Below are 24,181 nucleotides of genomic sequence, written 5' to 3'. Positions count from 1 at the left end.
AGCCTCCAGAGTGCTGCTCTGCTGCTGGAGGCGCTCTCTCTGCTCCAGCACAGCCAGCTTGTGTGTTCACATGCACACACATAAATAGTGGCCCATGGCAACAGCATTGGAATCACGTGAACGGGGGGGAAGAGTGAGAGTGGACGTCCTGTTAACCACCGGGCCAACATTAAGAGCCAACATCTTTATTCAAAATGAAAAAAATCTGATTGTGTGAGTCTTGGCCGAACCAAAACAAAGACAGAGTATGACAACAGTACATCCATCCACTCTTAACATAACTAATGACCAACCCTTTTCTTACACACACACACACACACACACACACACACACACACACACAGTAGATGGTAGCCCCCCGTCACCTGACCCTGCCTCTGGGCATACTGGCGGTCTGCACCCGCCTCCCCTCTACCTTGAGCTCGGTGCTGTGCGCCGCCTGGGCCCCCAGCTCTGTGCTGGAGAGCTTAGCGGCGTTCAGCTCGCTCTGCAGACGCTCCACCTTCTTGTGGAGCCTGCGGACGGCCCCCAGGGCCCCGTCCCGCTCCAGGGCCAGGGCGGAGTGGCTCCTCCTCTCCTGCTCCTCCATCTCCTGCACCTTCTTCCTCAGCAGGGCCGTGTGGAGCTCCTTGCTCTCCAGACGCTCCTTCTGCTGCTTCAGCTGGGGCCCAACAGGAGGAGGAGGGGGCGGGGTCACCAAGGGACACTTGAGCCACACTTTGGTTCCCAGAGATTTCAATGAGGGGCTTTGTGTGACGTGAGCTTCTGAAGAGGTACATTAGAGGACACTGTTTCGTATGACACCCTGCTACAGATACCTTTCTCTGTAGGCTGTAGGCCAGCGTTTTGTTCTCCACCATGGCGGTCCCTTCCTGCTTGACGAGCTGTTCTGCTCGGGACTGGATGAGCTGGAGCCTCATGTCCACGCCCAGGTCCAGGTCCACTCCGTCGATCTTCATGGTGTCCATCAGCAGCTTGAGGAACTCTTCATACTGCTCCAAACCAAACCAACTCATTATCCCAACATGAGGTACCTCAAATACTGTTCAGAACCAAACCAAATCATCATCACAACATGAGGAGGGCTGTTCATACTGTTCCAACCTTATCAACACATAGACACACACATCCACAAACAGACACACAGGCTACTACACACATAGCCATGCAACAAAAAAATAACGGATCATTGATTTATTGGGATGAATCCACACACACATTTGTATGAATGTGTGTGTGTCTGCGGTCTGTGTGCGGTCCTCACATGCTGCATGGTGTTTCTGAGGGCGTCGCGATGCGCGTCCACAGCCAGCAGGTCGGCCTGCGCGTCCTGCAGCCGCGCCCTCAGGTCCCCCAGCTGCTGCTCCGCCCGCTGGGCCCTTTGCTCCGCAGCCCCCTGGAGGGCCGCCTGCCGGCCCAGCTCCACAGAGACCTGGGACAGCCTGGTGTCCATCACCTGGGGATGAGAGAGAGAGAGAGAGAGAGAGAGAGAGAGAGAGAGAGAGAGAGAGAGAGAGAGAGAGAGAGAGAGAGAGAGAGAGAGAGGGAGGGAGAGACAGAGAGAGAGAGAAAGACAGAGAGAGAGAGAGGGAGGGAGAGACAGAGAGAGAGAGAGAGAGAGAGAAAGAGAGAGAGAGAGAGAGAGAGAGGGAGGGAGAAACAGAGAGAGGGAGGGGGAGAGAGAGAGAAGACAGGAAGAGAGAGAGACAAAGAGAGAGAGAGAAGACACGGAGAGAGAGAGAAAGAGAGAGAGTGATGAAGGGAGGGGAAGGAAGAGAGGGTTTGAGAGAGAGGAAGAGAGAGAGAGGGTTGGGGAGAGAGGAAGAGAGGGTTTGAGGGAGAGGAAGAGAGAGAGAAGGGAAGTGAGAGAGGAAGAGAGAGAGGGTTTGAGAGAGGCAGAGAGAGAGAGGAAGAGAGGGATGGAGGGAGAGGAAGAGAGAGAAAAAGAGGGATGAAGAGAGAGGAAGGAAGAGAAGGGTTAGAGACGGAGGAAGAGAGAGGGTTGGAGAGAGAGAAAGAGAGGGTTGGAGAGAGAGGATATTTTAAAGAATGATAGGTTAGGAGAAGAGGAGGTTGAATGCAAAGGATTAAAAAGGGTTAATAAAAGACAAAAAATAAAAAACAAACAAAAAAAATGCAATAATTCATCTTCTACTAGATTATTCAACTTAATAAATTGATGGGAGAAAAAAAATATATATATATATTGAAAATAATAAAACCCTAAAGACCCAATGACTCAGCATGTGATTGTGTTTGTTTGTGTATCCGTGTTTATGTGTGTGTGAGTGTGTGTGTGTGTTCACGTGTGAGGGTCATGCACCCCCCTCCACGCACCCTTTTCGCGTCTTGCTGCGCCGAGCAGAGTTCCTCCACTCGGCCTACGACGTCCGCCTCGGACATTTCCTGCGAGGCGACCACGGGCCCGGGGACGCCGGGCGACCCCGAGGCCTTTGCCAGCGTCTCCAGGAGGCGGTGCAGCTGGCCCCGGGAGGCCTGGGCCTCGGCGCGGCTCCGGTGCAGCAGGCCGTCCAGCTCCGTCACCTGGCCCTGCAGGCACTGGGCCTCCCGCCCCGCCGCCGCCACCACCCGCCGGCCCGCCTCCACGCGCTCCAGCAGGCTCTGCCTCTCCTGCTCCCCGCTCCGCCGGACCACCGACAGGCCCTCCACCTCCTGGAGACACACACACACACACACACACACACACACATTTAACTTAGAACTGGATTCTGTTCCAGTGTAGGCCATTTGGTGTGTGTATATATGGCCATGTTTATGAAAATGTGTGTGTATTTTATTGGGATCCACGTATGCATTTGTGCATGCGTGTGTGTGTGCATGTTCGTGTGTGTGTGTGTGTGTGTGTGCAATGCGTTTCCTTGTGGAGTGCGTATCCATAAATGTATGTGTGGGTGCGTATCCATGTGTGGGTGTGTGCGTATCAATGTTTGTGTGTGCGTAATCCATGTATGTGTTTGCGGCAATGCGTATCCGTGTTGTATGCAGTGGCGTAATATCGGTAAGCAGGGTATGCGGGTGCGTACGGGCCCGGGGCCAATCAGGGGCCCCAAAAAAAAAAAAAAAAATCGCTCCACCCCCCCCCCCCCCCCCCGTCAACAATCGTAACGGGGGGGGGGGCCGCCTTGAACATCCTGCATACGGGCCCGTCGTTGCCTTGTTACGCCACAGGTTGTATGCGTGTGTGTGGGTGTGTGTATGTGCATGCGTAACCATGTGTGTAAGGCCCCGTTCACACGAAGCCGAAACGGGCGAAACCGTTACAGTTTCGATCTATCCGGTTCATAGGCGTCGATTACACCGGGGACGCGTCCCCACCAGTTTTCGTAAAGACTCATTTTGTCCCCACCAGAAAAAAAAAATAAATAAATATGAAAAAAAAAATATATATATTGTTTTTTAAAAATGAATGTTTAAAGCGCTAGACAGATGCGAACCAATCCACAAAAAATCGATCTGCATACGGCACACAGCCGTCAACAATTTGCAACAATTATAACATTTGGATGAGTAGTTCCAGAATGGGGGAGGGGTGGGTGCAACGGTGGGCGGCTCCTTCTCTGTGTAATCTGAACCTGACTGCTTGCTGCGCACTTCCATGGACAATCTGCTGCGGTTGCAGCCTCATGCATTTGAGGAAAGGAGGTCCGGAGGAGGTAACGTAACGTATCTATATTTATTCATGATGATGACAATCTGTACAAACTCCTTTGTCGTAGTTTGACCGAGGGCAGCGAACGATTTATCTTGATAGTTTCTAAGTTCTATCATTGACGTTGAAGCTATAGCCAACATTAGCTTCACTAAGTTCTGATTGACTTAGTTCCTCTCCCTGATCAAATGTAAACAAATACAGAAGATTGATAACTTAATTGATTTAGCTCTGTCTTATTTATTTATTTTAAAATGCAGTGTTTTCTCCTTTTAGGAACTTGTTTCTGCCAACTCACCTCTTCATTGCCATCTACCAGTTCCTGCCTTTCATTAAGCTCTGATGTTCCTTATAAATAAATAAAAATGTGTTAACTCAATTGATTATGCTCTCTATTTTATGAGATGTATGTGGTGTGCAAACAAAAGTCTTGTAACCTTTATTGTAATGATTTGACCACTATGACGGTATGTTGGTTGTGGTATATGTTATCAATATTGTAATTGGTTTTTGACAAAATATTGGTTTGGAGTGTGCGGTTGCCTGGTACCATGTACTACGGAAGAGGATTAGGGCCACACATGTAAAAAAAAATTAAGTTCTGACTTTATTCTCAGAATTCTGAGAAAAAAGTCAGAATTCTGACTTTAATCTCAGAATTCTGAGAATAAAGTCAGAATTCTGACATTAATCTCAGAATTCTGAGATAAAAAGTCAGAATTCTGACATTAATCTCAGAATTCTGAGAAAAAAGTCAGAATTCTGACTTTAATCTCAGAATTCTGACTTGTTTCTCAGAATTCTGAGATTAAAGTCAGAATTCTGAGAAAAAAGTCAGAATTCTGACTTTAAAGTCAGAACTACGGGTATCTGTAAGGACCAACCTCCGTGGGAGAGACACTTTGCTTTATGCAGTAGGAGGAAACCTATGGAAAGCCTAACGAAAGCCTATGAATGGCGCGGTAAAAGTGCAAAACCGCACGGATTCCGTGCGGTTTGGCAAGAATTCGGTTACGGAATACGGTTTTGAATGACTAATAGCCGCGGCTATTAGTCATTCACTCCAGCTATTAGTTATTCACTCCGGCTATTAGTTAATCACTCCGGATATTAGGTATGCTGAACGAGCCCTCCCTCTTCTTTGCTTGACCACTAAGTTTGAAGGCTGTCTAACCAATCAGTGAAGAGAAATACCAGACTAAAGTAACGCATTGTCGAGACTAGAGCTGCAGTGCCTCCATGTTTCGCCGTAACATAAAGCTGTGTTGTCTTTACTAGTTTCACTACAATGTAATGACCACCACTAGCTAGTGGAAATTACATTTGTGTCTAGTACAGTGATATATTTGTATATGTTAGGCTATATATTGAGATGGCAGTGTGCGAAATACCCGTCAATATTCGGGGATGCCCTCATCCCCAGATTGTTCTCGATATGCCGTAGCCAGCTCGGCCATAACATTACAATATTTCATGGATGCAAGCAAGCCAAGACAATCAATCTATATCTATAGCCTACATGACAACACACGCACACACGCACACACGTTAAACACACTGGTAAAGCAATAGGAGCCTGCATTGGCTAAAGTTGTTGGGATGCACGTTATTTTATAACAGGGAGGGGCAAAGTTGTGCATTACAATGCAAACACGACAATAATTGGCACCGTTCTTGCGCACTCAGAAGAACATGAACTGAATAAATGCCAGGTATATAGCATATCGGAGACGGGCACACAATCAGTGCATTTGCAAATGAGAGCCTGCAGTATGATCGTTCTTGTGACATTATTTAACCATCCATCTACAGCTAATACGATCAGACAGATACCACATATAAGCCCACAATAAGCCCAACATCACCACGGCAGGTGCGCTCTCTCTCGCACATTCACACAATCACTCCAACTTCTCCAACTCCAAGGCAAAGCTGTTTCACTAAAACCACAAACAACCACAACTAACCAGCCTACATATCCACAACAATGCACAACAATCAGTTCTATACATTGCGTCTATCTTCTGTTTCGCGCACATGGCTAATTTGCATACATGCACAGGACTGTCGGCTCCGCTTGTCAAAAAAATAGAACGTATTTGTGAATAAATGCTTTGAATTCTGAATACTGGACTTGGTGAGCTTGGTGAGTTGGCTATGGGACGTGCACTTTTACCGCGCCATTCTAGGGCCGGATTGTGGCCTTCTTGGCTTTCCATAGGTTTCCTCCTACTGCATAAAGCAAAGTGTCTCTCCCACGGAGGTTGGTCCTTACAGATACCCGTAGTTCTGACTTTAAAGTCAGAATTCTGACTTTTTTCTCAGAATTCTGAGATTAATGTCAGAATTCTGACTTTAATCTCAGAATTCTGAGAAAAAAGTCAGAATTCTGAGATTAAAGTCAGAATTCTGACTTTAATCTCAGAATTCTGAGAAAAAAGTCAGAATTCTGAGATTAAAGTCAGAATTCTGACTTTTTATCTCAGAATTCTGAGATTAATGTCAGAATTCTGAGATTAATGTCAGAATTCTGACTTTATTCTCAGAATTCTGAGATTAAAGTCAGAGTTCTGACTTTATTCTCAGAATTCTGAGAATAAAGTCAGAACTTAATTTTTTTTTACATGTGTGGCCCTAATCCTCTTCCGTAATGTACGGAAGAGGATTAGGGCCACACATGTAAAAAAAAATTGAATGGGACGTGCACTTTTACCGCGCCATTCTAGGGCCGGATTGTGGCTTTCTTGGACTTCCATAGGTTTCCTCCTACTGCATAAAGCAAAGTGTCTCTCCCACGGAGGTTGGTCCTTACAGATACCCGTAGTTCTGACTTTAAAGTCAGAATTCTGACTTTTTTCTCAGAATTCTGAGATTAATGTCAGAATTCTGACTTTTTTCTCAGAATTCTGAGATTAAAGTCAGAATTCTGACTTTAATCTCAGAATTCTGAGATTAATGTCAGAATTCTGATTTTTTATCTCAGAATTCTGAGATTAATGTCAGAATTCTGACTTTTTATCTCAGAATTCTGAGATTAATGTCAGAATTCTGAGATTAATGTCAGAATTCTGACTTTATTCTCAGAATTCTGAGATTAAAGTCAGAATTCTGACTTTTTTCTCAGAATTCTGAGAATAAAGTCAGAACTTAATTTTTTTTTACATGTGTGGCCCTAATCCTCTTCCGTAACCATGGTTGTTACTTGGTACAAATAATATGGATGATTTACGACCATCTAGTGGGGAGTCTGAAAACTGCTAACGAAACGTCATTGAAGTGAAAATAAAATAAATCATTCGTACTGTTGTAAATTCAAAATGAATTTAAATAGGAAAGCTAAACGTTGAAGCACATAGGGCAAAACACTCCAGTAGCACTAGGCATGCTAGCCAACAGTGTGTCGCGCTGGTAGAGGCTAGCTAGCTAAAAAAAATCTCAAGAATTACAATATATTTCTAGAATAAATATTAATTTAGCTGAACTCATAAGACACTAGCACACTTACTGTGCATGTCAGCTTCAATTGCTTGGCTTTAAAAAAATCTCTGATGTCCTGTCCACTCCTTTTTGACATTTTTCTGTATAATTAGCAAAATTATAGGATCAGAGAATGTCGGGCTCTGGTTGTATCGCTATCTCGTCTTTTTTCAGTTGTGACTAGATGTCCCCTCTGCGGCACCTTAGTTGTGGATTATTTTCGTATGAGGCGCCAGCCTGACTTGGACAATGAATGAGATATTAATACCAATACTCTATGGCTGGTATGCAATGATGAGGCATCAGACAGTCAATTAATTTTAGCCTGAATACATAGGTAAAAAGCACCAGACCGCTAGTACCATGGATGGACAGTGTCAGAGCGAAAACCTGTTGAACTAAATGGATGTGGTTAGGCAGCAGGCACGCAGGCTACACCGCGGGATACATCTGCAGACCACTGGCACGTTAATAAAGTAAGATGCGATATTTAATGCTTAAGATTTGCTGGTACTTTGGCGAGATCTTTTGTGTTTTTTGCCCTCATGTGGTCAGCTGTTTTAACTTGAAATAGTACTACTAGCCATAGCCTCCAAGTAGCCTAACTTAAATTATCCAGTGTTAGCGTTCTTACGGTGTTGGGTATAGACTAGTGGAGATTACGATAGTGGAGTCGGTGGAGTCAGTCTCTTGTTGACTCAAAGTGACTTTTGGTCATTCGCTTTGCTTGAATTATGGAATGATTGTGTGTGTGTGTGTGTGTGTGTGTGTGTGTGTGTGTGTGTGTGTGTGTGTGTGTGTGTGTGTGTGTGTGTGTGTGTGTGTTTGTGTTGTGTGGTGTATGTGTGTGTGTGTGTGGGGGTTTGTGAGAATACATTTTGTAGGGGTAGCACAGGAGTACCACAGAATTACAATGACACTGTACTTCGAGTTTAAGGTGTGTTCGTGTTGTGATGTATACATTCTCCAAACCGCTCTACTCGTGTGAGATGTTGGATAATCAATTTTTTTTAACTAAATAGCAGTTTGTTATTAAATTATAAATAATAGTTCCGCAATATATATCGCATCTGAGGGGGGGAGTGCATGGGTTTTGGTCAGAATGCCATGTAGATTCAGCTATAATTATTTTTTAGCTTTTTCGATCTTGACATTTGTAGTGCTGTGTGTATACGTTTGCCCCTTCTGAACTTAAACACGTAGGTAATAAGCCCCTCTTTGTTTATTTTGGTATAGCTCATGTCATGTCACGTCAACATTGAGTGCATCATGGAGCAGAACATTGTGGGTCATCATGTCCAATGCTTTTTGAAAACGCTTTCTTCATAAAACGTGTCAGACATAATTTTTTTGTAAAAATCGTATTAATTAGTAAGCTAGACAGGTATCCCGTCTTCAGAACCTTTCATGACCTGCGCTAAAGAAAAATAAGGTGCATCCCCAGCACTTCTAAAAATGCATTCCAGATTGCGTCTCTGTCCCCACCACATTTCAAACCAAACTGACGCCAATGATCCGGTTTCAAAGTATCTCCGTAAAGACGAAGCCAAGCGAAACCGGGTAGATCTGTAGAAACGCTGTAGTACATATTCCAGGCCCATAAGGGGCGCTGCTTCTGGTACAGAAATCCAGAAGAAATGAAATAAGAAGAAGAGGCGAGCATGCGCATAAAGGCATAGGCATAAAGTCTGCCCTTATGCGCAGGCTCGCATGTGATTTCTGAGACTCCGCGGGCTTAAGAGCCATTGGCTAGGAGGTCGAGGGGTGGGGCGATGACGTCATGGTTTGCGGTTTCAGTCGGTTTCAGGCGTACACACGAATCCAAAACGAAACCGGGTAGATTTGAAACCACCCCCGAGGGTGGTTTCAGAAGTTTGCGGTTTCGGTCAGCGGATTCGCCGGCTTCGTGTGTTCGGAAGGCCGAACCGTACAATACCTTTGCGGTTTCGCCATGAAATCGGCTTCGTGTGAACGGGGCCTTAAGTGTGTGTCTGTGTATGTATCTGCATGCGTAATTGCGTATCCATGCGTGTGCGTCTGTATGTGTGTACCTCTTGCAGTGACTGGCGGGCCGCCGTGCTGCTGGCCGCCCTCCTCCTCTCCTGCTCCAGCTCCTCCATCAGCCGCACCAGAGTCTCCCTGCTGGCCCTGCACTCCACCTCCGAGCACCGCAGGGCCTCCTCCAGCACCCCCACCCGCACACGCAGTCGCTCCCGCTCCCCGCGCGGCTCCGTCTGACCACAGACGGCAGTGTTATGACAATAAGATATTCATGTTGAATATTGTGAGCAACAGCCGTGATATTAACCCAGTAGTGCTAGTAGAAGTATTGGAAGTAGAACAATAGCAGTCGGGTCGAGATCCACTATAAATACAAGTGTTTTAGAATTGTGTCATCATATTCATAAAGTATCATTAACCATGTCAATGAATAGAAAAGTTAATGATATTGAACTTCTTAAAACAATACTGTGTGTTTAACATTTCTTGCAATTTCTCTGCAGAGGAACCTAACCTATCAAAAAAACACAATGCCTGTCATTCATTATGAGAAGAGTAATCTGATGCTGTCAATTAATTTGCCTACCTCATCAAAGTTTTCAGGGACTTCCATTTTAAAGTCAATCTTGGAATGTATCATCAAGAAGGTTCTCTCTCTCTTTTGCATGAAGTTTCCAAGCAACAGAAAACAAATGTCCAGGGTAGACCAGAGGGGGCGCTGCTGCTCGGGGTTGAGAACGGGACGTCCGTACAACTATTCAAAGTAGATATATAAGGGTTATGATTATTTTAAAATGTCCTTCAATTAGTAATATTATTGTATTACGGTGTATAATCAACCAGAATGCAGTTATTGTTTACAATTTATGTTGTATAAAGTTGTTATTTAACAAATTTGTTAATTAACAAATACAATTTGATCACAACAGAGATTTGCACTCGTATACAAATTATAATAATTATATATATACAAATATTATATTTTGCATACGAGTGCATATCTCTGTTGTGATTGTATTGTATTTGTAATACATCATTTTCGTGTAGCGCGTACATGCGTGACGTAAAACTACGTCATACCAAACAGGAACTCGCTGTTCAAATGAAACTTTATTGAATGAACGATATTCAGTCGCATGTTCGTTGGCTGTCATCATCACATCCAGCTGATGCTTTGCTTTAAATGACAAACCTTAACAACTTCACAGTAGGTGAGACGTCTGTTGTGAGTTTAGTTTAGCCACCCGGTTGGTTTATTATGTTGAACCACCATATCAATACAGTTAGTATCATCATTCCCTGAGCAGCTAGCTGCTACAGCCTCCTGAACTGTTATGGTGTTCACAGCCATGCTTCTCTTCCTACTGTTCTCTAGTTAAAGTAGTTCTAGGGACGGCAACGTTCCTCAGGATCTGACAAGTGTTGAACATTTGTCCAGCATTCATGTCCTCTCGGATCTGAGCTCTGCGCATGCGCATCCCTTCACTGAAAGTCCACTGAGCCAAGGTCAGTCTATTATTTGTCATGTATAATCGTATTCTAATAGCTTTCAAATAGTATGTGTCTGCAGTGCCAGGTGAATGTGTGTTTGTTCGCAAGTGTTTACCTGTGTGTTTGTGTGTGTGTGTTCACTTATCTGCAATGGCATAAGTCCAATTGTATTTGTTATTAAGTGATTGAAGTGACATGTGCCTCCTCCTTTCTTGTTGAAGGCATCTCATCCCATGCTGCGATGCTTCTGCGGACATTGTGGTGCAGAGTGGGGGCGCGGAAGTCCATAAATAGTACATATCTTCTCCCAAGCCTTTCTGGCTTTACCAAGCATCCCACCGCCGCTGAACCTACCCAAACAAGCAGCGTCCCGTCAAACAGACCAGCGTCTCCCTCCAGGCCCCGCTGCCTGGACGCTGGTCCATGGGATCCAATGCAATACCATTCCTCCCACCAGTTGAAAGGACTCAGCAGCGTCTTGTTAAGCGGACACGGGCTATACAAGGAAAACGTTTCACAAATGCGACATTATTCCACAACCCTTGGGAAGGCGGTACTGAAAGTGGCAGTCGTACCGGGGAAAAGGATTCCAAAGGGGCCCAGAACGAAGCAGCCTTCGCGGACCAATCAGCCCTTAAAAGTGGAGAACCAGGTACGTCAGAAACAACCCTGGGTGTGTCACAGGAGTCCTGGAGCCATTACCTGCTTTGAATACGTTTAGTCAATCCATTCTGCCCTTTGTAGATGATGCAGTGCATTGCCTTTGCGACGGCCGACCAGTACCACTTGCCAACCCTGAGCCATGACCTCATAAGCCACGGCTTCAGCGAGGTGGATTTACCCAGAGGTAATGTCTAGGGCTCTGGTTGTCTATGTAGACTCTAGGGGTTAAGGTGTAGATTGTCAGAAAGAAAGATGCCCTGGCCCTACCTGCAGTGCAGGTTGGATATGCTTTGGATAAAAGTCAAATGGTAGTTGCAGATAAATGATCCACAGATCACATTGTATCTGTGGTTTCTTTTACAGATGCCTCGAATGCGCTCGTGATTTGCACCGACTTAGCGGCCAAGCCGGACGACGTCGCTCTGATGTTCTTCTTCAGGTAGAGCGATGCTCTGCTCCATCTCACCGTGTTCGGCGCCTTTCCTATGAACCACAGTTATCATGTGCTCGTGACAGACCTCCTCTCCTCCCCTTGTCCAACCTTTCAGAGAGGGCTCCGTGGTGTTCTGGAACGTCGAGGAGAAGACGGTGAGCGAAGCGGGGCTTTAAACGGTCAACATATACAATTGAGTTGTTATTGTCAGTCACCATCTTTGTTTTCAGAATATTTAGTTGGTGTGGATGGTTACGATAGTTATGTTATCATCACTCAACTTCTATGATTGTAGGCGTAGCCAAGCCTATAAGGCGACGCCTAGTCAGCTTAGCCTACATGAAATAGAGCGATAGTCCTGTTATATGATAGTTGTGTTATTATAATTCTAGTTGCATGATAGTTATGCTATTATAACTCTAGTTCAATTTCATGTAGGCTCCGTCGTCTAGGCTTTGCCTTAAGGGACAAGTCCATAAGGCGAAGCCTACACGGCTGAGCCTACATGAAATTGAACAACATGGTGCTGTGCTTCCTGTGTCCGCTGAAGATGAAGAAGGCGATGAGGCTCCTGGAGCGGCATGAGATCCAGCCCTATGAGGTGGCCCTGGTCCACTGGGAGAACGAGGAGATCAACTACTCCATCGGAGAGTATGTTTGTTAATGGATTAACTGCTCGCTCTCCTTTCTAGAACTAAAAGGGGTCATGTCATAATTTTCCGGTTTTTTGCTTTGCTGTAGGCTGTTATGTGATGTATGTATACTTGTTTTACGTCTGCTAAGCTAGAAAAATCGAAGTCTGAGAGTCCGGGAGTATTTCCGGACTCTCCTCATTTGTGCTCAAACTTTACTTCCGTAACAACGTGACGTCGGACTGTGCGGTCGGCGTTGCTCAAGTGTTTACAACTTCTCGGGGGTGACAAACGTGCAAAAGGTTCGACAAATTGCAACAGAGTTGACGTGCTGACCAATCACAGCAGACCGGGCTACTCGGGAGGGAGGGGGGCCTTAAAGCGAAATGATACAAATAAGAACGTTTTTGAAAGAAGCTGAAATTGGTTTTGCAGAAATTAAGTGTGAGAATAATAAGGGGCCTTTTTAACATACAGGCATATAATCCTATTCTAGTAGTATCCACAAATACAATTATTAATTAAATGATGATTTATGATGAATCACCCCTTTAATATTGTTATCCTTTTTCTCAGGGGAAATTCCAAGCTACAGCGTGGGAACTTCATGCTGAACAACGAGATGGAACAGGACGAAGCTGTTTTGGAGAAGTTTGCCTTCTCCAATGCCCTGTCTCTGTCAGGTAAACAAGTCCTGTCCTACAAACCCTTGGTGGTGGTGGCATGTGAACCATAAGATCGCCATCTTTGCTGTTTTATGTTTGGACAATAACAGCATTTTCACTTGTATTGGCTGCCTATTTTGATCAACAAAAAGTATTGTATAATTTATTTTCTTTCACAAAAGATGAATCTCAGTGGGTATTTGTGCATGTGTCTTGCAGCTGTATCGATGGTAGTACTAGAGTAGTGGTTGTACGGGATGAGCAGTGCACTCTGTCTTAACCGCTTTCTCCTTGTTCTGTTCCAGTCAAGCTAGCAATATGGGAGGTGGCCTTGGACAACTTTGTGGAGTCAATTCAGCCAATCCCAGAGGTACGGTCAATAATTTATTGAGTAAAGAGAAATAAAGAAGCATGAAATGATGAGGAGTTGTATTATTTCCTGGGATTGACAGTTGCCTCTTAAAGTCCCGTTTTCTAGAACTTTCCTCAGGTCTGATTTTGGCCTCTTGTTGTTTCCGACCAGATGCTGAAGTCAGGCAACAAAGTGAAGCTGTCCAGAGCAGACGTTATGCAGAAGATAGGGGAGCTGTTCGCTTTACGGTAAAAACCTCCTCATGCTGCTCCACTGGTCGCACAGTCCTAGCACTCCTAGTCTATTTGTGTGTGTGTATGTGTGTGTTATATATTTAATAAATAGCTATTTTCTGAGATTAAATTCATAGTGATTATTTTCTGAACTTAAGTCAATATATCACACTGTGTGTGTGTGTGTGTGTGTGTGTGTGTGTGTGTGTGTGTGTGTGTGTGTGTGTGTGTGTGTGTGTGTGTGTGTGTGTGTGTGTGTGTGTGTGTGTGTGTGTGTGTGTGTGTGTGTGTGTTCTGCCTGACAGACACTGCATCAACCTGAGCTCAGATCTGCTCATGACACCGGACTTCTACTGGGACCGAGAGAACCTGGAGCAGCTCTACGACAAGACCTGCATGTTCCTCAGCATCAACCGCAGGGTCAAGGTACGACCCACTGCCACATATACTAAAGCGGCTCTAGGTGGGATTCCAGAGCTGTCATTAGAGTGTGCCATAGCCATCGTCTAGCGTTTAGTGGGTGAAGTGCTCCGTGAGAATGACATTCCTTGATGACTAGGATAAAAAAAAGGGTTATTTGTTGATTGTTGCAAATCAATGAAATTTAGACCAGCACACCTGCGCTTCTTGATTTGGTAACAATTAAATAAAAAGACCACATTATTTAACCATTAATTAACGTTAGTTAATACAATAATATTCATTGACTAACAGTGTAATTGTTAACTATTGGTCCAGTAAACATTTACTAATTGTCTTCATGTTTACTAAGGTACCCTAACCAGTACCTTTAACTAACAAGACCTGAACTATAATACAAATACCTAACCAAAACCCTTACCCCTTTGCTAATGCTATATATTAAGGCTTATTTCTGCATTAACTAATGTTAATTAATGGTTACTGTAACCGTACAGCCTACAGGCCATTTCAATGATGTTAAGGATGCCAAGTAGAGTATGATACAAGTTCAAAGTGCAAAAGGTTGGTTTGCTGTGAACTACTGTAGTGCTCAAGCCTAACTGGTCTAAACCGCCACTACCAACCAGTGGGGCCGAGAGCTATCAAAGCATACATTTGAAATACATACAAGTGTTCTTTCTATCTTTAGAATGCAGGACGATTATGTTATTAGCTTTTTTATTAATGATTTGTATTCATTGTAGTCAAGAGTGTAATAGCAGAGGGGCATCACATCAAAACATCTCAATTTAACCCAACTGCACGAGTCAGTTGCTAAGATATTCTCGGATGACAAAAGACATTCGACCAACAAGCATTACGCACTGTATTGCATTCGAATGCAAAGTCTGCTTATTCATTTAACTCATTTTATTTTAGCGTACACAAAGCCTTACCACAAATATCGATAGTTACGAATGTAACTACGGTTCTATGAATCCTGGATGACCGCCAGAGGCGGTGCTTAAAGCACTGGATCTCCACCTCGCGCATGCGCATTTCATGTACCTAATACCAACATAGTCACCTGTGACCCCCACGTGACACCGGGAAGGCTATATTTTCCGGTGTCATTAGAGGATCTGTTCCTAGAATCTTCTCGCGAGAACACAAGGATTCTGAGTGACTGAACGCTCTGGCGGTCATCCAGGATTCATAGAACCGTAGTTACTTTCGTAACTATCGTTCTATTTCATCCTTACTGACCGCCAGAGGCGGTGCTTAAAGCACTGGATGACCCATACCAAAAAGGTCACAAAGAATCCAACACCCACCTCACTCATTGGAGGTAGCAGTTTGGCAGTAGGACCACACTCATCGGGTGGGGACTGGCGACGTTGACGCGGCCAGGTTTTACGACTGGCGACGTAAAACCTTGTAAAGGTGCCCGGTGACGTCCATGATGCCGCGGCACAGATTGACTCCAGGGGTACACCTCTTAGTGCGGCCCATGATGTTGATACGCTTCTAGTGGAGTGGCACCTCAACCCGGATGGCGGGGGGCGGCCACTGGCCACATAGGCGTGTTTAATGGTGTCGACGACCCAGTGGGACAGCCTCTGTTTAGACAAGGCAGAACCTCTGTTAGGGCCACCGTGACACACAAACAGTTGCTCGGACTGCCGTATACCGGCCGTAGCAGCAATGTAAGCCCTAAGCGCCCGTACCGGGCACAGCATCTCGGACTCATTCCCCTCAGATGGGGAGTTAAAACATGCCAGCTGGATAGGCTGGTTAAAATAGGTGCGTGAAAGCACCTTGGGCAGGAACGCCACATTGGGCCATAAAACCACACCTGAGCCATCAGGGTTCCACCGCAGGCATGTATCTGCCACGGATAGGGCGTGCAACTCCCCGACCCGCTTCGCAGTGGTAATGGCGAGCAGAAAAGCCACCTTCATGGACAGCCACTTCAACCCTATCTGGGTCAGAGGCTCAAAAGGAGGTGATGACATGGCCTCCAGCACCAGGGGCAGGTCCCAAGCTGGAGTCCTAGGGGGACGCAGCCTCAGGGCCCCCCTAAGGAAGAGGGACACCAACCTGTGGCACCCCACTGTGGCTCCGTCAACCATCTCATGTCGGGAAGAGATAGCAGCCACATAGACCCTCAAGGTGGAATGAGAGCAACCATCATCCAGGAGGGACCGCAAAAACTCCAGAACGGTGGCCACGGAGCAACGCGCTGGGTCTACTGCCTTACCCCTACACCAGTCAGAGAATAACTTCCATCTATTGGCATACTGTGCTCTGGTAGATGGTGCCCTGGCATTCAGAATAGTGTTCCTGACGGTCTCAGTGCAAACATTCAGCAGTGAGTCAGGCCCTGCAGCGGCCAGGCCCAGAGCTGGAGGCGACGGGGATCTTGGTGCCAAATCGTGCCCCCCAGCTGTGAAAGGAGGTCCTTCCTGCAGGGGAGGCGCCATGGAGAGCTGCAGCAGAGCCTGCGCAGCTGTGGAAACCAGAGTCTCCCTGGCCAGTAGGGGGCCACCAGAAGTAACCTGTGGCCCCGCAGAAACACCCTCTGAAGTGTGGGGAGAATCAGGGGCAGCGGTGGGAAGGCATACAGAGGACTCTGTGGCCAGTCGTGAGCTAAGGCATCCTGTCCGAGGGGGCCGGTCACCTCCGTCCAGGAGAACCAGAGGGGGCAATGTGCGGATTCCTCTGATGCAAAGAGGTCTACCTCCGCCCTGCCAAAGAGACCCCACATCGTCTCCACCACCTCCGGATGAAGCCGCCACTCCCCAGGTGGGGGCTTCTGCCGCGATAGAAAATCTGCGACCTGGTTCCGTTGCCCCGGTATGAAGACCGCCCGCACGCTGGCCAGGTGGGGATATGCCCAGGCCAACAAGTTCCGAGATACCCGGAGTAGCCGTGAAGACCGGGTCCCCCCTTGGTGGTTGATCTGAGCAACAGCTGACATGTTGTCGGATTGAACCAGCACATGCTTGCCTCTCAAATGAGGCAGAAAATGATTGAGTGCTAGCTGTACCGCCCTGAGCTCGAAGCACATTGATGTGTGCGTGGTTCTGGGCCGGCCACTGCCCTTGGGCAGTCCTGCCCTGCCAAACCGCGCCCCATCCCGATAGGCAGGCGTCTGTCGTGACCAGCTCCCGACGGGATGGAATGGTGCCCATGGGTACACCCACAGACATATACGACCTCTTCCTCCATGGGGACAGAGAGAAGAGGCACTGCCGAGACACTCTGACCTTTCGGTGCCTGTGCCACTTGGGGTCCAAGTGGAGGCTGTTCAGCCACATCTGCATAGGGCGCAAAGACAGCAAGCCGAGGGGCACCATAGCTGAGGCAGCTGTCAGCTTGCCCAAGAGCTGCAGGCAAAGAATGAATGGTACCATCCTGCCATACCCAAAGCGGGGGAGGCAGAGGAGGATGTCGGTCACACACTGAGGTGACAGGTAGGCCCTCATAGCGTCCGAGTCTAGGACCATCCCCAGGTATGCGACCCGTTGGGATGGGTCCAGGCGACTCTTCACAAAGTTCACCATCAGGCCAAGCCGGGCCACATGCAAGAGCAGCCGAGCCGTGTCCCGGGCCGCCTGAGACTGGGAAGGTGCACAGATCAGCCAGTCGTCCAAATAAGGCAGGACCTTCATGCCCTGCTTCTGCAGGGGTGCGAGAGCTGCCGCCACCACCCTGGTGAATACCCTCGGAGAGAGGGAGAGACCAAAGGGAAGTACCCTGAATTGAAAGTGCCGGCCGCGATAGGCGAACCGGAGGAAGTGGCGATGGCGCGGTGCAATTGGGACGTGGAAGTATGCGTCCCTTAGCTCCACCGTGGTGAACCATTCTCCCCTTGCGACCACCCGCAGCGTGTCGGATGCGGTGAGCATGTGGAATGGCAGGACCTTCAGGAACCTGTTGAGTCCCCTCAGGTCGAGAATTGGGTGAAATCTGCCATCTTTCTTTTTTACTAGAAAGTATCTCGAGTAGAATCCTCTGGGGTGCAGCAGAGGATCCACTGGCTCGATTGCCCCTTTGGCCAGGAGGGTGGACAACTCCTGGTCCAGAGCTAAGGCCTCTGCCGGGTCGTTGACGACAGTCATTTTGACCCGGCTGAAGGCTAGGGGCCGGCGTCGGAACTGTAACTCGTACCCTTGGGTCAAGGTGGAAACCACCCAAGGGTCTGAAGTACAGGCAGCCCAGTAACTGAGCTGCTGATGGGAAAAACGACGACGACCGGCCCCGAGGGCCTAGCGCCTACCCCCCCGGCCTCCTGAGGCTCTGGGGGGGCGTCGGTTGGGTTGTGGGGCACGGAGCTGCCAGGAAGGTAGGCGTTCGGGGGCCCGTAAGCCATCCGCTGGCTGTTGTGCAGCCCGCTGAGACCTACGTAGGCCACCGGAATAACCAGGTGGCTGAAAGCGCTGCTGGGGGACTGCCGAGGGGCCCCCAGGCCTGCTAGGAGCGGACATACTCCTATTTAGGCCTGACAGTTGCTGCCTGGTCTGCCTAGCTTGGGCAGCCCCCTCCAGTGCTTCCAGGGCAGCTGACCCAAAGAGCTCCCCTGGTTCCACCGGCACCGCACGAAGGACCCTCCTACATGTCTCCGTCAAGGGCGACTGCGCAAGCCACACCTGGCGGCGAGTCTGCACGAGGGTGGACATAGTGCGCCCTAACTCCCTCGACATGAGGGCAAAAGCCTGCAATGAGGCGTCACTCAGACTCTGCAGCGACGGCTCGGCCTGGGCCTGCTGCAGAGAGGTTGAAAGACCCAGCAGCAGGTGGGAAAGGGAGTTCCCAATACGACCCATGCGCGCCGCTGCGTCGTAGGCCTTTGACAGGAGGTCGTCTGTGACCTTGCACTGTGGCCGAGGGCACCTGGCATTTGGCCTCAGAGCCTCATCTGGAGCCAGAATTAGGGAGGCGATGGCAGGCTCGACTGCTGGCATGCGGCCCAGCCCAACCTGTGCCGCATTCTGCATGGCAGCCAAGGTCCGGGCGTCCGACGTCGAGTGGGATAGGGCCCTAGTGTCCCTCCAGCAAGCATGGAGCTCCTTCAGATACTCCTCTGAAGGAGGGACAGCGAATGTGGCCGGGACAGGGTTGCGCCTGAAGAAGGCGCTGGCCTGGGCTGACTCCGTCTGCGCCGCGTCAAGCTGCAGGTGAGCCAGAGCGGTCCGCAGGACGGCCGCCATGGAGGTGTCTGCTGCCCCCTGCAGGGAGCCTTGTGCCGAGGAGCAGGAGGCCTCATCCAACGTGTGGGAGGCATCGCCCTCGGTCATAGCCTCATCAAAGAGGTTAGCCGAAGCCGCCAGAGAGAGGACATCGCTTTCAAAATGGGAGGAGGGAGGGCCGGGCTGTAGCCCCGCCAGCCCCTGACCAGTCCCAGGCTGAAGGGCCAGGAGGAGGGACCGGATTTGCTCCATGTCGGACGCCAATCCGTCCACCCTAGCAGCAAGCCCGCACCTTGCCTTCTTTTTGGGGGGGGCACCCATAGCCGCAGCCCCATCATGCCGCTGCCGTCCCGAACGACCGGGCTGATTGGGAGGGAGGCTCATTAAAGCAGAGGGGTCGCTGGCTGCTGCCCGATTCTCCAGCTCTGCTAGCCTAGCCACTCTGAGCACCCAAGGCAGGAGGCTGCAGTTCATGCAGGCGCTGTCCGTGAGGCTCTCCCTCAGATGCTCGAGACCGAGGCAAGGAGGGCAATTGGCTAACACAACAAACAATAACCGAGCAAGAGGCGAACGAGTGCTGGGAGCGGGAGCGAGCACACTGCCCTCCCAAACAAACGCCGGCCACTCTTCTTATAGTTACTTTCACTAAGTATCTGTATGAACTAGCCACCGCCTCTGGAGGACGGGTTACCCGCAGCTCCGACCTTGGTCACGAGGCTGCACGTAGCCAGTTGTAACAGCTTCCTTCCTTTCTCAAACAAAGGTTCAATACGGTACCTGCGCAGCGAGAAGATGTAAGGAACAGATCCTCTAATGACACCGGAAGATATAGCCTTCCCGGTGTCACGTGGGGGTCACAGGTGACCATGTTGGTATTAGGTACTCGAAATACGCATGCGCGAGGTGGAGATCCAGTGCTTTAAGCACCGCCTCTGGCGGTCAGTAAGGATGAAATAGAACTCCCACCTTTTAGAAAGAAAAAAACTCCAGTACCAAGCGGCCTCATGAACAGTTGATCTGACAAACTCCCCGTCCGATGTATATGACCTTTAAATGCAAACAAAATAGTTAAGGAATAATATGTGTGAAGTAACCAAGAAATCAATGTGTCTGCGAACTATCTCTAAGCTTTTTCACAAGTCCCCTCTGCGAGTCATGATACTATGCATAAAAGTCCCTGTACACACTTTAGGATGCTGAGGATTAATCTGATTTGAAGCGGATCATCATTGATGATACGTACATGGAAGCGATAGGATACATGGATACGATGAGCAATGGCATACCAATGGGAAATAATGTATATTATAATATGATATGTTGATCAAATGTTGCAGCAATGACTTTAATGTTTTTGATAGCTTGATTGTGTAGTGCTACAAGGCACAGTTAGAAAGACGTATCAAAATAAATACATACGTTTGATTACGTACTACTCTTCGCAAATAGGCTCGAATAGGCATGTGGTATATGGTTGAGCCTCAAATAATGTAACCTTACATATACTTTAAAGAATTTGAGGTGAAAATTAAAAGATATAATTCCCTGGTTCTAAAATATTATTATTCAAAATATATATTCATATATTAATCATAACTTTTATCGTATCGTATTTCAGCAAGTTTGCGATTAAATTGTAGCCTACTTTCTTAATTTTTTTGGCAACTAAGTAGGGGAACTGAATTTGATGCAGAAGAAGTTTATTTGATAAAGAAAAATACAGGCGGAACGTAACTTGCAGAAATGTTAACTAGGCCTACGTAGGGGTGGGAATCTCTTGGCACCTCACGATTCGATTCCGATTATGAGGTCAACGATTCGATTCTGAAGCGATTATCGATGCATCTCGATGCATCTCGATGCAACAATTTTTTTTATGTACATTTCCATACGTGATTTTCAAAAAAATATCTATACATCTGGGTTTGCTACTCGGAGTTTGTTAATCACTTCCTACTTTTGTGATAATCATTAAAGACATATTAGATAACTATTAACTTATCTAATGGTCCATAAGAGAGAAAGCTTTGTCACAAATATGACTTTCTATGAACAATGCAATAATCAATGCAGCTTGCATTATAACACAATATGGAAGCATGCAAAAAATAGGTTTCAGTTTTATTTTATTTCTAATCTTTCTTTTCTATGTCATTAAAAGAAAAGCTGCTCTTGAATTAGAAGGAGTTCTTGTGTCTGGCTGTGAGTTTGCACGCATGCTATGCGTAGGCTGAATCACAATCGTGTCGAGACAAATCAGATTGGCCAATACACAATGAAGATAAATTCAATGATTTTAAAATGACAAAAATTATCCCTCTCTGGCGAACAGAATGTTGCAGCAGGCAAAAAAAATAAATAAAAAATTCAATTTTTTATTTTTTTTCAATTCCGATTATTAATTTATCTGCATCGAGACAGAATCATTCTAGCGAGAATCGCGATGCATCGAAGAATCGATTATTTTTCCCACCCCGGTTAGATGTCAAACGTTAGCATCCCACAGAGCGACAGTGAGGGCCAGTCCCAGCCCCTTCCTCCAGGTGGTTTCACGACAGTGAGGGCCACTCCTAGCCCCTTCCTCCAGGTGGTTTTAACGACAGTGAGGGCCACTCCTAGCCCCTTCCTCCAGGTGGTTTTAACGACAGTGAGGGCCACTCCTAGCCCCTTCCTCCAGGTGGTCTCTAGTCCTCTGGGCCTGCCGCCATGACCTGGTCCGACCCAGTTTTTACCATGCTGTTTACGCGCTGTTTACCAAGTGGGCACTTGACCACTTGGTTATAGAACTAGATTCAGTAACTCGATTGCACCTGGCAGCCACCAATTAAAATCATTTATTTTTGTCTATTTTAGAAACTTGGTCATGGAAAACTAATTTGTAGTTTCTCTCATATTGATCACAGTGCTTTGCTTGTTCTCTGGCTCACCTGCAATTCCATACAAATCATTTGAGAAATGACTAAACGCAAGTTAAGCCCTAGAGGGTGCTGTTACTGCACTTGAGGGGTGTTTGAGCGTGTATAATGAGAATTCCTCATTCCTTTAGCAGAAGCTTTATCCAAAGCAACATACAACAGTTAATTCACACGTTCTCACACAGGCGGCAGAGTCAACCACGCAATGCTCGCCAGTTCGCCGGGAGCAGTTAGGGTGAGGGTCTTGCTCAGGGACACATCGACACTCAACCTAACCTTCCGGTTACAAGTCACGAGATTTTCACTCCTCCAGATCCTCAGACTGGCAGATAATATTCTTATAATACTGTAATCATAGGGCAGTTTATTGTATTCTTATCGGTTACCAAAATGTCTCCTCAATCATCTGGAACAAATGTTTTCCATCTGAACTGACGTGTGTGTGTGTGTGTGTGTGTGTGTGTGTGTGTGTGTGTGTGTGTGTGTGTGTGTGTGTGTGTGTGTGTGTGTGTGTGTGTGTGTGTGTGTGTGTGTGTGTGTGTGTGTGTGTAACTTACTGGACAAGTTACCTACCGCTTGTTACAATTAATAAATAAACATGAGTTTTTATTGATTAATTGTTTTGGGTTTTAAGGGCTTTCAAAATAATACTTGGTTCTCAGGCTTAAACTTCAAATTTGTGAACATTGACAGTCGGGTTAACTCTTGGAGAACGGCCTCTGATAGATGAACACATAATAGGTTGTAGTAGAATGGCGTTGTTTGTTTGTGTGTTCCAGGTGGTGAACGAGAAGCTGCAGCACTGCACAGAGCTGACCGACCTGATGAGGAACCACCTGAGTGAGAAGCACAGCCTCAGGCTGGAGTGGATGATAGTCATTCTCATCACTATAGAGGTAACCCCCATACCTCAATACTATAGAGGTAACCCTCATACCTCAATACTATAGAGGTAACCCCCATACCTCAATACTATAGAGGTAACCCCCATACCTCAATACTATAGAGGTAACCCCCATACCTCAATACTATAGAGGTAACCCCCATACCTCAATACTATAGAGGTAACCCCCATACCTCAATACTATAGAGGTAACCCCCATACCTCAATACTATAGAGGTAACCCCCATACCTCAATACTACAGAGGTAACCCCCATACCTTAATACTATAGAGGTAACCCCCATACCTCAATACTATAGAGATAACCCCCATACCTCAATACTATAGAGGTAACCCCCATACCTCAATACTATAGAGGTAACCCCCATACCTCAATACTATAGAGGTAACCCCCATACCTCATCACTATAGAGGTAACCCCTATAACTCAATACTATAGAGGTAACCCCCATACCTCATCACTATAGAGGTAACCCCCATTCCTCAATACTATAGAGGTAACCGCCATACCTCAATACTATAGAGTAACCCCCATACCTCAATACTATAGAGGTAACCCTGAGCCCATACCTCAATACTATAGGTATAGGGGTAACCCTGAACTCCATACCTGGAGTCCTTTATGATGGGCCCCCAGAGTCAATGTTTTAAGATTGACTTTGTTCATCGAAAGATATTATGATTTGAGCTGGTTTCTGTGGTATGATAATGTAATTATAATCTATTCTAATGGTATACATGTTCTATTTAGATGTCTTGGCATGAGTAAGCAACACATGAGAAGGGGAGAACCTGAACTTTTTCTGCTTTTCTGGTTTTCAAGGTCATGTTTGAGCTGGCGAGAGTCCTCTTTTAAACGGTTCAACTAAGGTCGCAACCAACGTTTGGTGAAATGGCATTTACAAAAGAAGACTTCTGAATGAGAGAGAGCCACAGAGAGCCCGGATCTCTATGGAAACGGATGAGTTTTAACCCTTCAATGAATGTGAATGAGCCCCTTGCTGTTGTATAATAAATTATCTTTCCTTCTCAGGCAATAAATCCTATTTAAACTCAAGCGTTTTGTTTTTGTTCTTTTCGGATGTAACTTTTCGGTATGCATTGTTTTATATTGGATTCATTTACTTACCTAACAGACTTTTTTTTTATAAT

The 24,181-nt window shown here is 46.8% G+C and overlaps 2 protein-coding genes and 1 long non-coding RNA gene across 5 annotated transcripts in view; 2 read left to right on the top strand and 1 right to left on the bottom strand.

Moving 5' to 3' along the window:
• Positions 1 to 9,843, bottom strand: part of ccdc170 (coiled-coil domain containing 170) — a 10,969-nt gene extending 1,126 nt beyond the window's left edge. The window contains exons 1-7 of the mRNA XM_030357103.1: positions 9,735 to 9,843; positions 9,199 to 9,381; positions 2,293 to 2,673; positions 1,265 to 1,456; positions 819 to 992; positions 416 to 661; positions 1 to 57 (exon numbers count right to left, since the gene is read on the bottom strand). The exon at positions 1 to 57 is cut by the window's left edge and continues 147 nt beyond it. Coding sequence (XP_030212963.1) covers positions 1 to 57; positions 416 to 661; positions 819 to 992; positions 1,265 to 1,456; positions 2,293 to 2,673; positions 9,199 to 9,381; positions 9,735 to 9,815 — 1,314 coding nt within the window. The 5' untranslated portion in view covers positions 9,816 to 9,843. The remainder of the gene's footprint in view (positions 58 to 415; positions 662 to 818; positions 993 to 1,264; positions 1,457 to 2,292; positions 2,674 to 9,198; positions 9,382 to 9,734) is intronic.
• LOC115544199 (uncharacterized) lies at positions 3,572 to 4,049 on the top strand. The gene is made up of 2 exons (XR_003976819.1): positions 3,572 to 3,674; positions 3,947 to 4,049. It is a non-coding gene; the product is annotated as an uncharacterized LOC115544199 (long non-coding RNA).
• Positions 9,844 to 10,231: 388 nt separating the features above from the next.
• Positions 10,232 to 24,086, top strand: rmnd1 (required for meiotic nuclear division 1 homolog). Of its 3 annotated transcripts, none has more exons than XM_030356774.1 (13): positions 10,232 to 10,359; positions 10,524 to 10,654; positions 10,861 to 11,291; positions 11,384 to 11,486; positions 11,666 to 11,741; positions 11,851 to 11,890; positions 12,286 to 12,386; positions 12,944 to 13,050; positions 13,338 to 13,402; positions 13,556 to 13,632; positions 13,923 to 14,043; positions 22,906 to 23,022; positions 23,853 to 24,086. In XM_030356774.1, the coding sequence occupies exons 3-13, from the start codon at positions 10,881 to 10,883 to the stop codon at positions 23,883 to 23,885; spliced, it is 1,251 nt and encodes a 416-aa protein (XP_030212634.1). In that variant the 5' UTR covers positions 10,232 to 10,359; positions 10,524 to 10,654; positions 10,861 to 10,880; the 3' UTR covers positions 23,886 to 24,086. The 3 variants fall into 3 exon arrangements, with proteins under 3 accessions (XP_030212634.1, XP_030212633.1, XP_030212635.1); XM_030356775.1 differs by having other exon boundaries at positions 10,267 to 10,355; XM_030356773.1 differs by having other exon boundaries at positions 10,250 to 10,654.
• The last annotated feature ends 95 nt before the right edge of the window (positions 24,087 to 24,181 follow it).

The sequence above is a fragment of the Gadus morhua genome, chromosome 5 (genome assembly GCF_902167405.1).
Source record: "Gadus morhua chromosome 5, gadMor3.0, whole genome shotgun sequence".
NCBI lineage: Eukaryota > Metazoa > Chordata > Actinopteri > Gadiformes > Gadidae > Gadus > Gadus morhua.
The sequence above is the reverse complement of the archived record's forward strand: the minus strand, read 5'-3'. Positions and strand labels throughout refer to the sequence as shown.

Bases quoted from the DNA above. Each gene is read 5' to 3' on its own strand.
- rmnd1 (XM_030356774.1), top strand. From the start codon at position 10,881: ATGCTTCTGCGGACATTGTGGTGCAGAGTGGGGGCGCGGAAGTCCATA. The intron at 13,051-13,337 runs GTAAACAAGTCC...GTTCTGTTCCAG, and splicing joins CAATGCCCTGTCTCTGTCAG to TCAAGCTAGCAATATGGGAG. The intron at 13,403-13,555 runs GTACGGTCAATA...GTTTCCGACCAG, and splicing joins CAATTCAGCCAATCCCAGAG to ATGCTGAAGTCAGGCAACAA.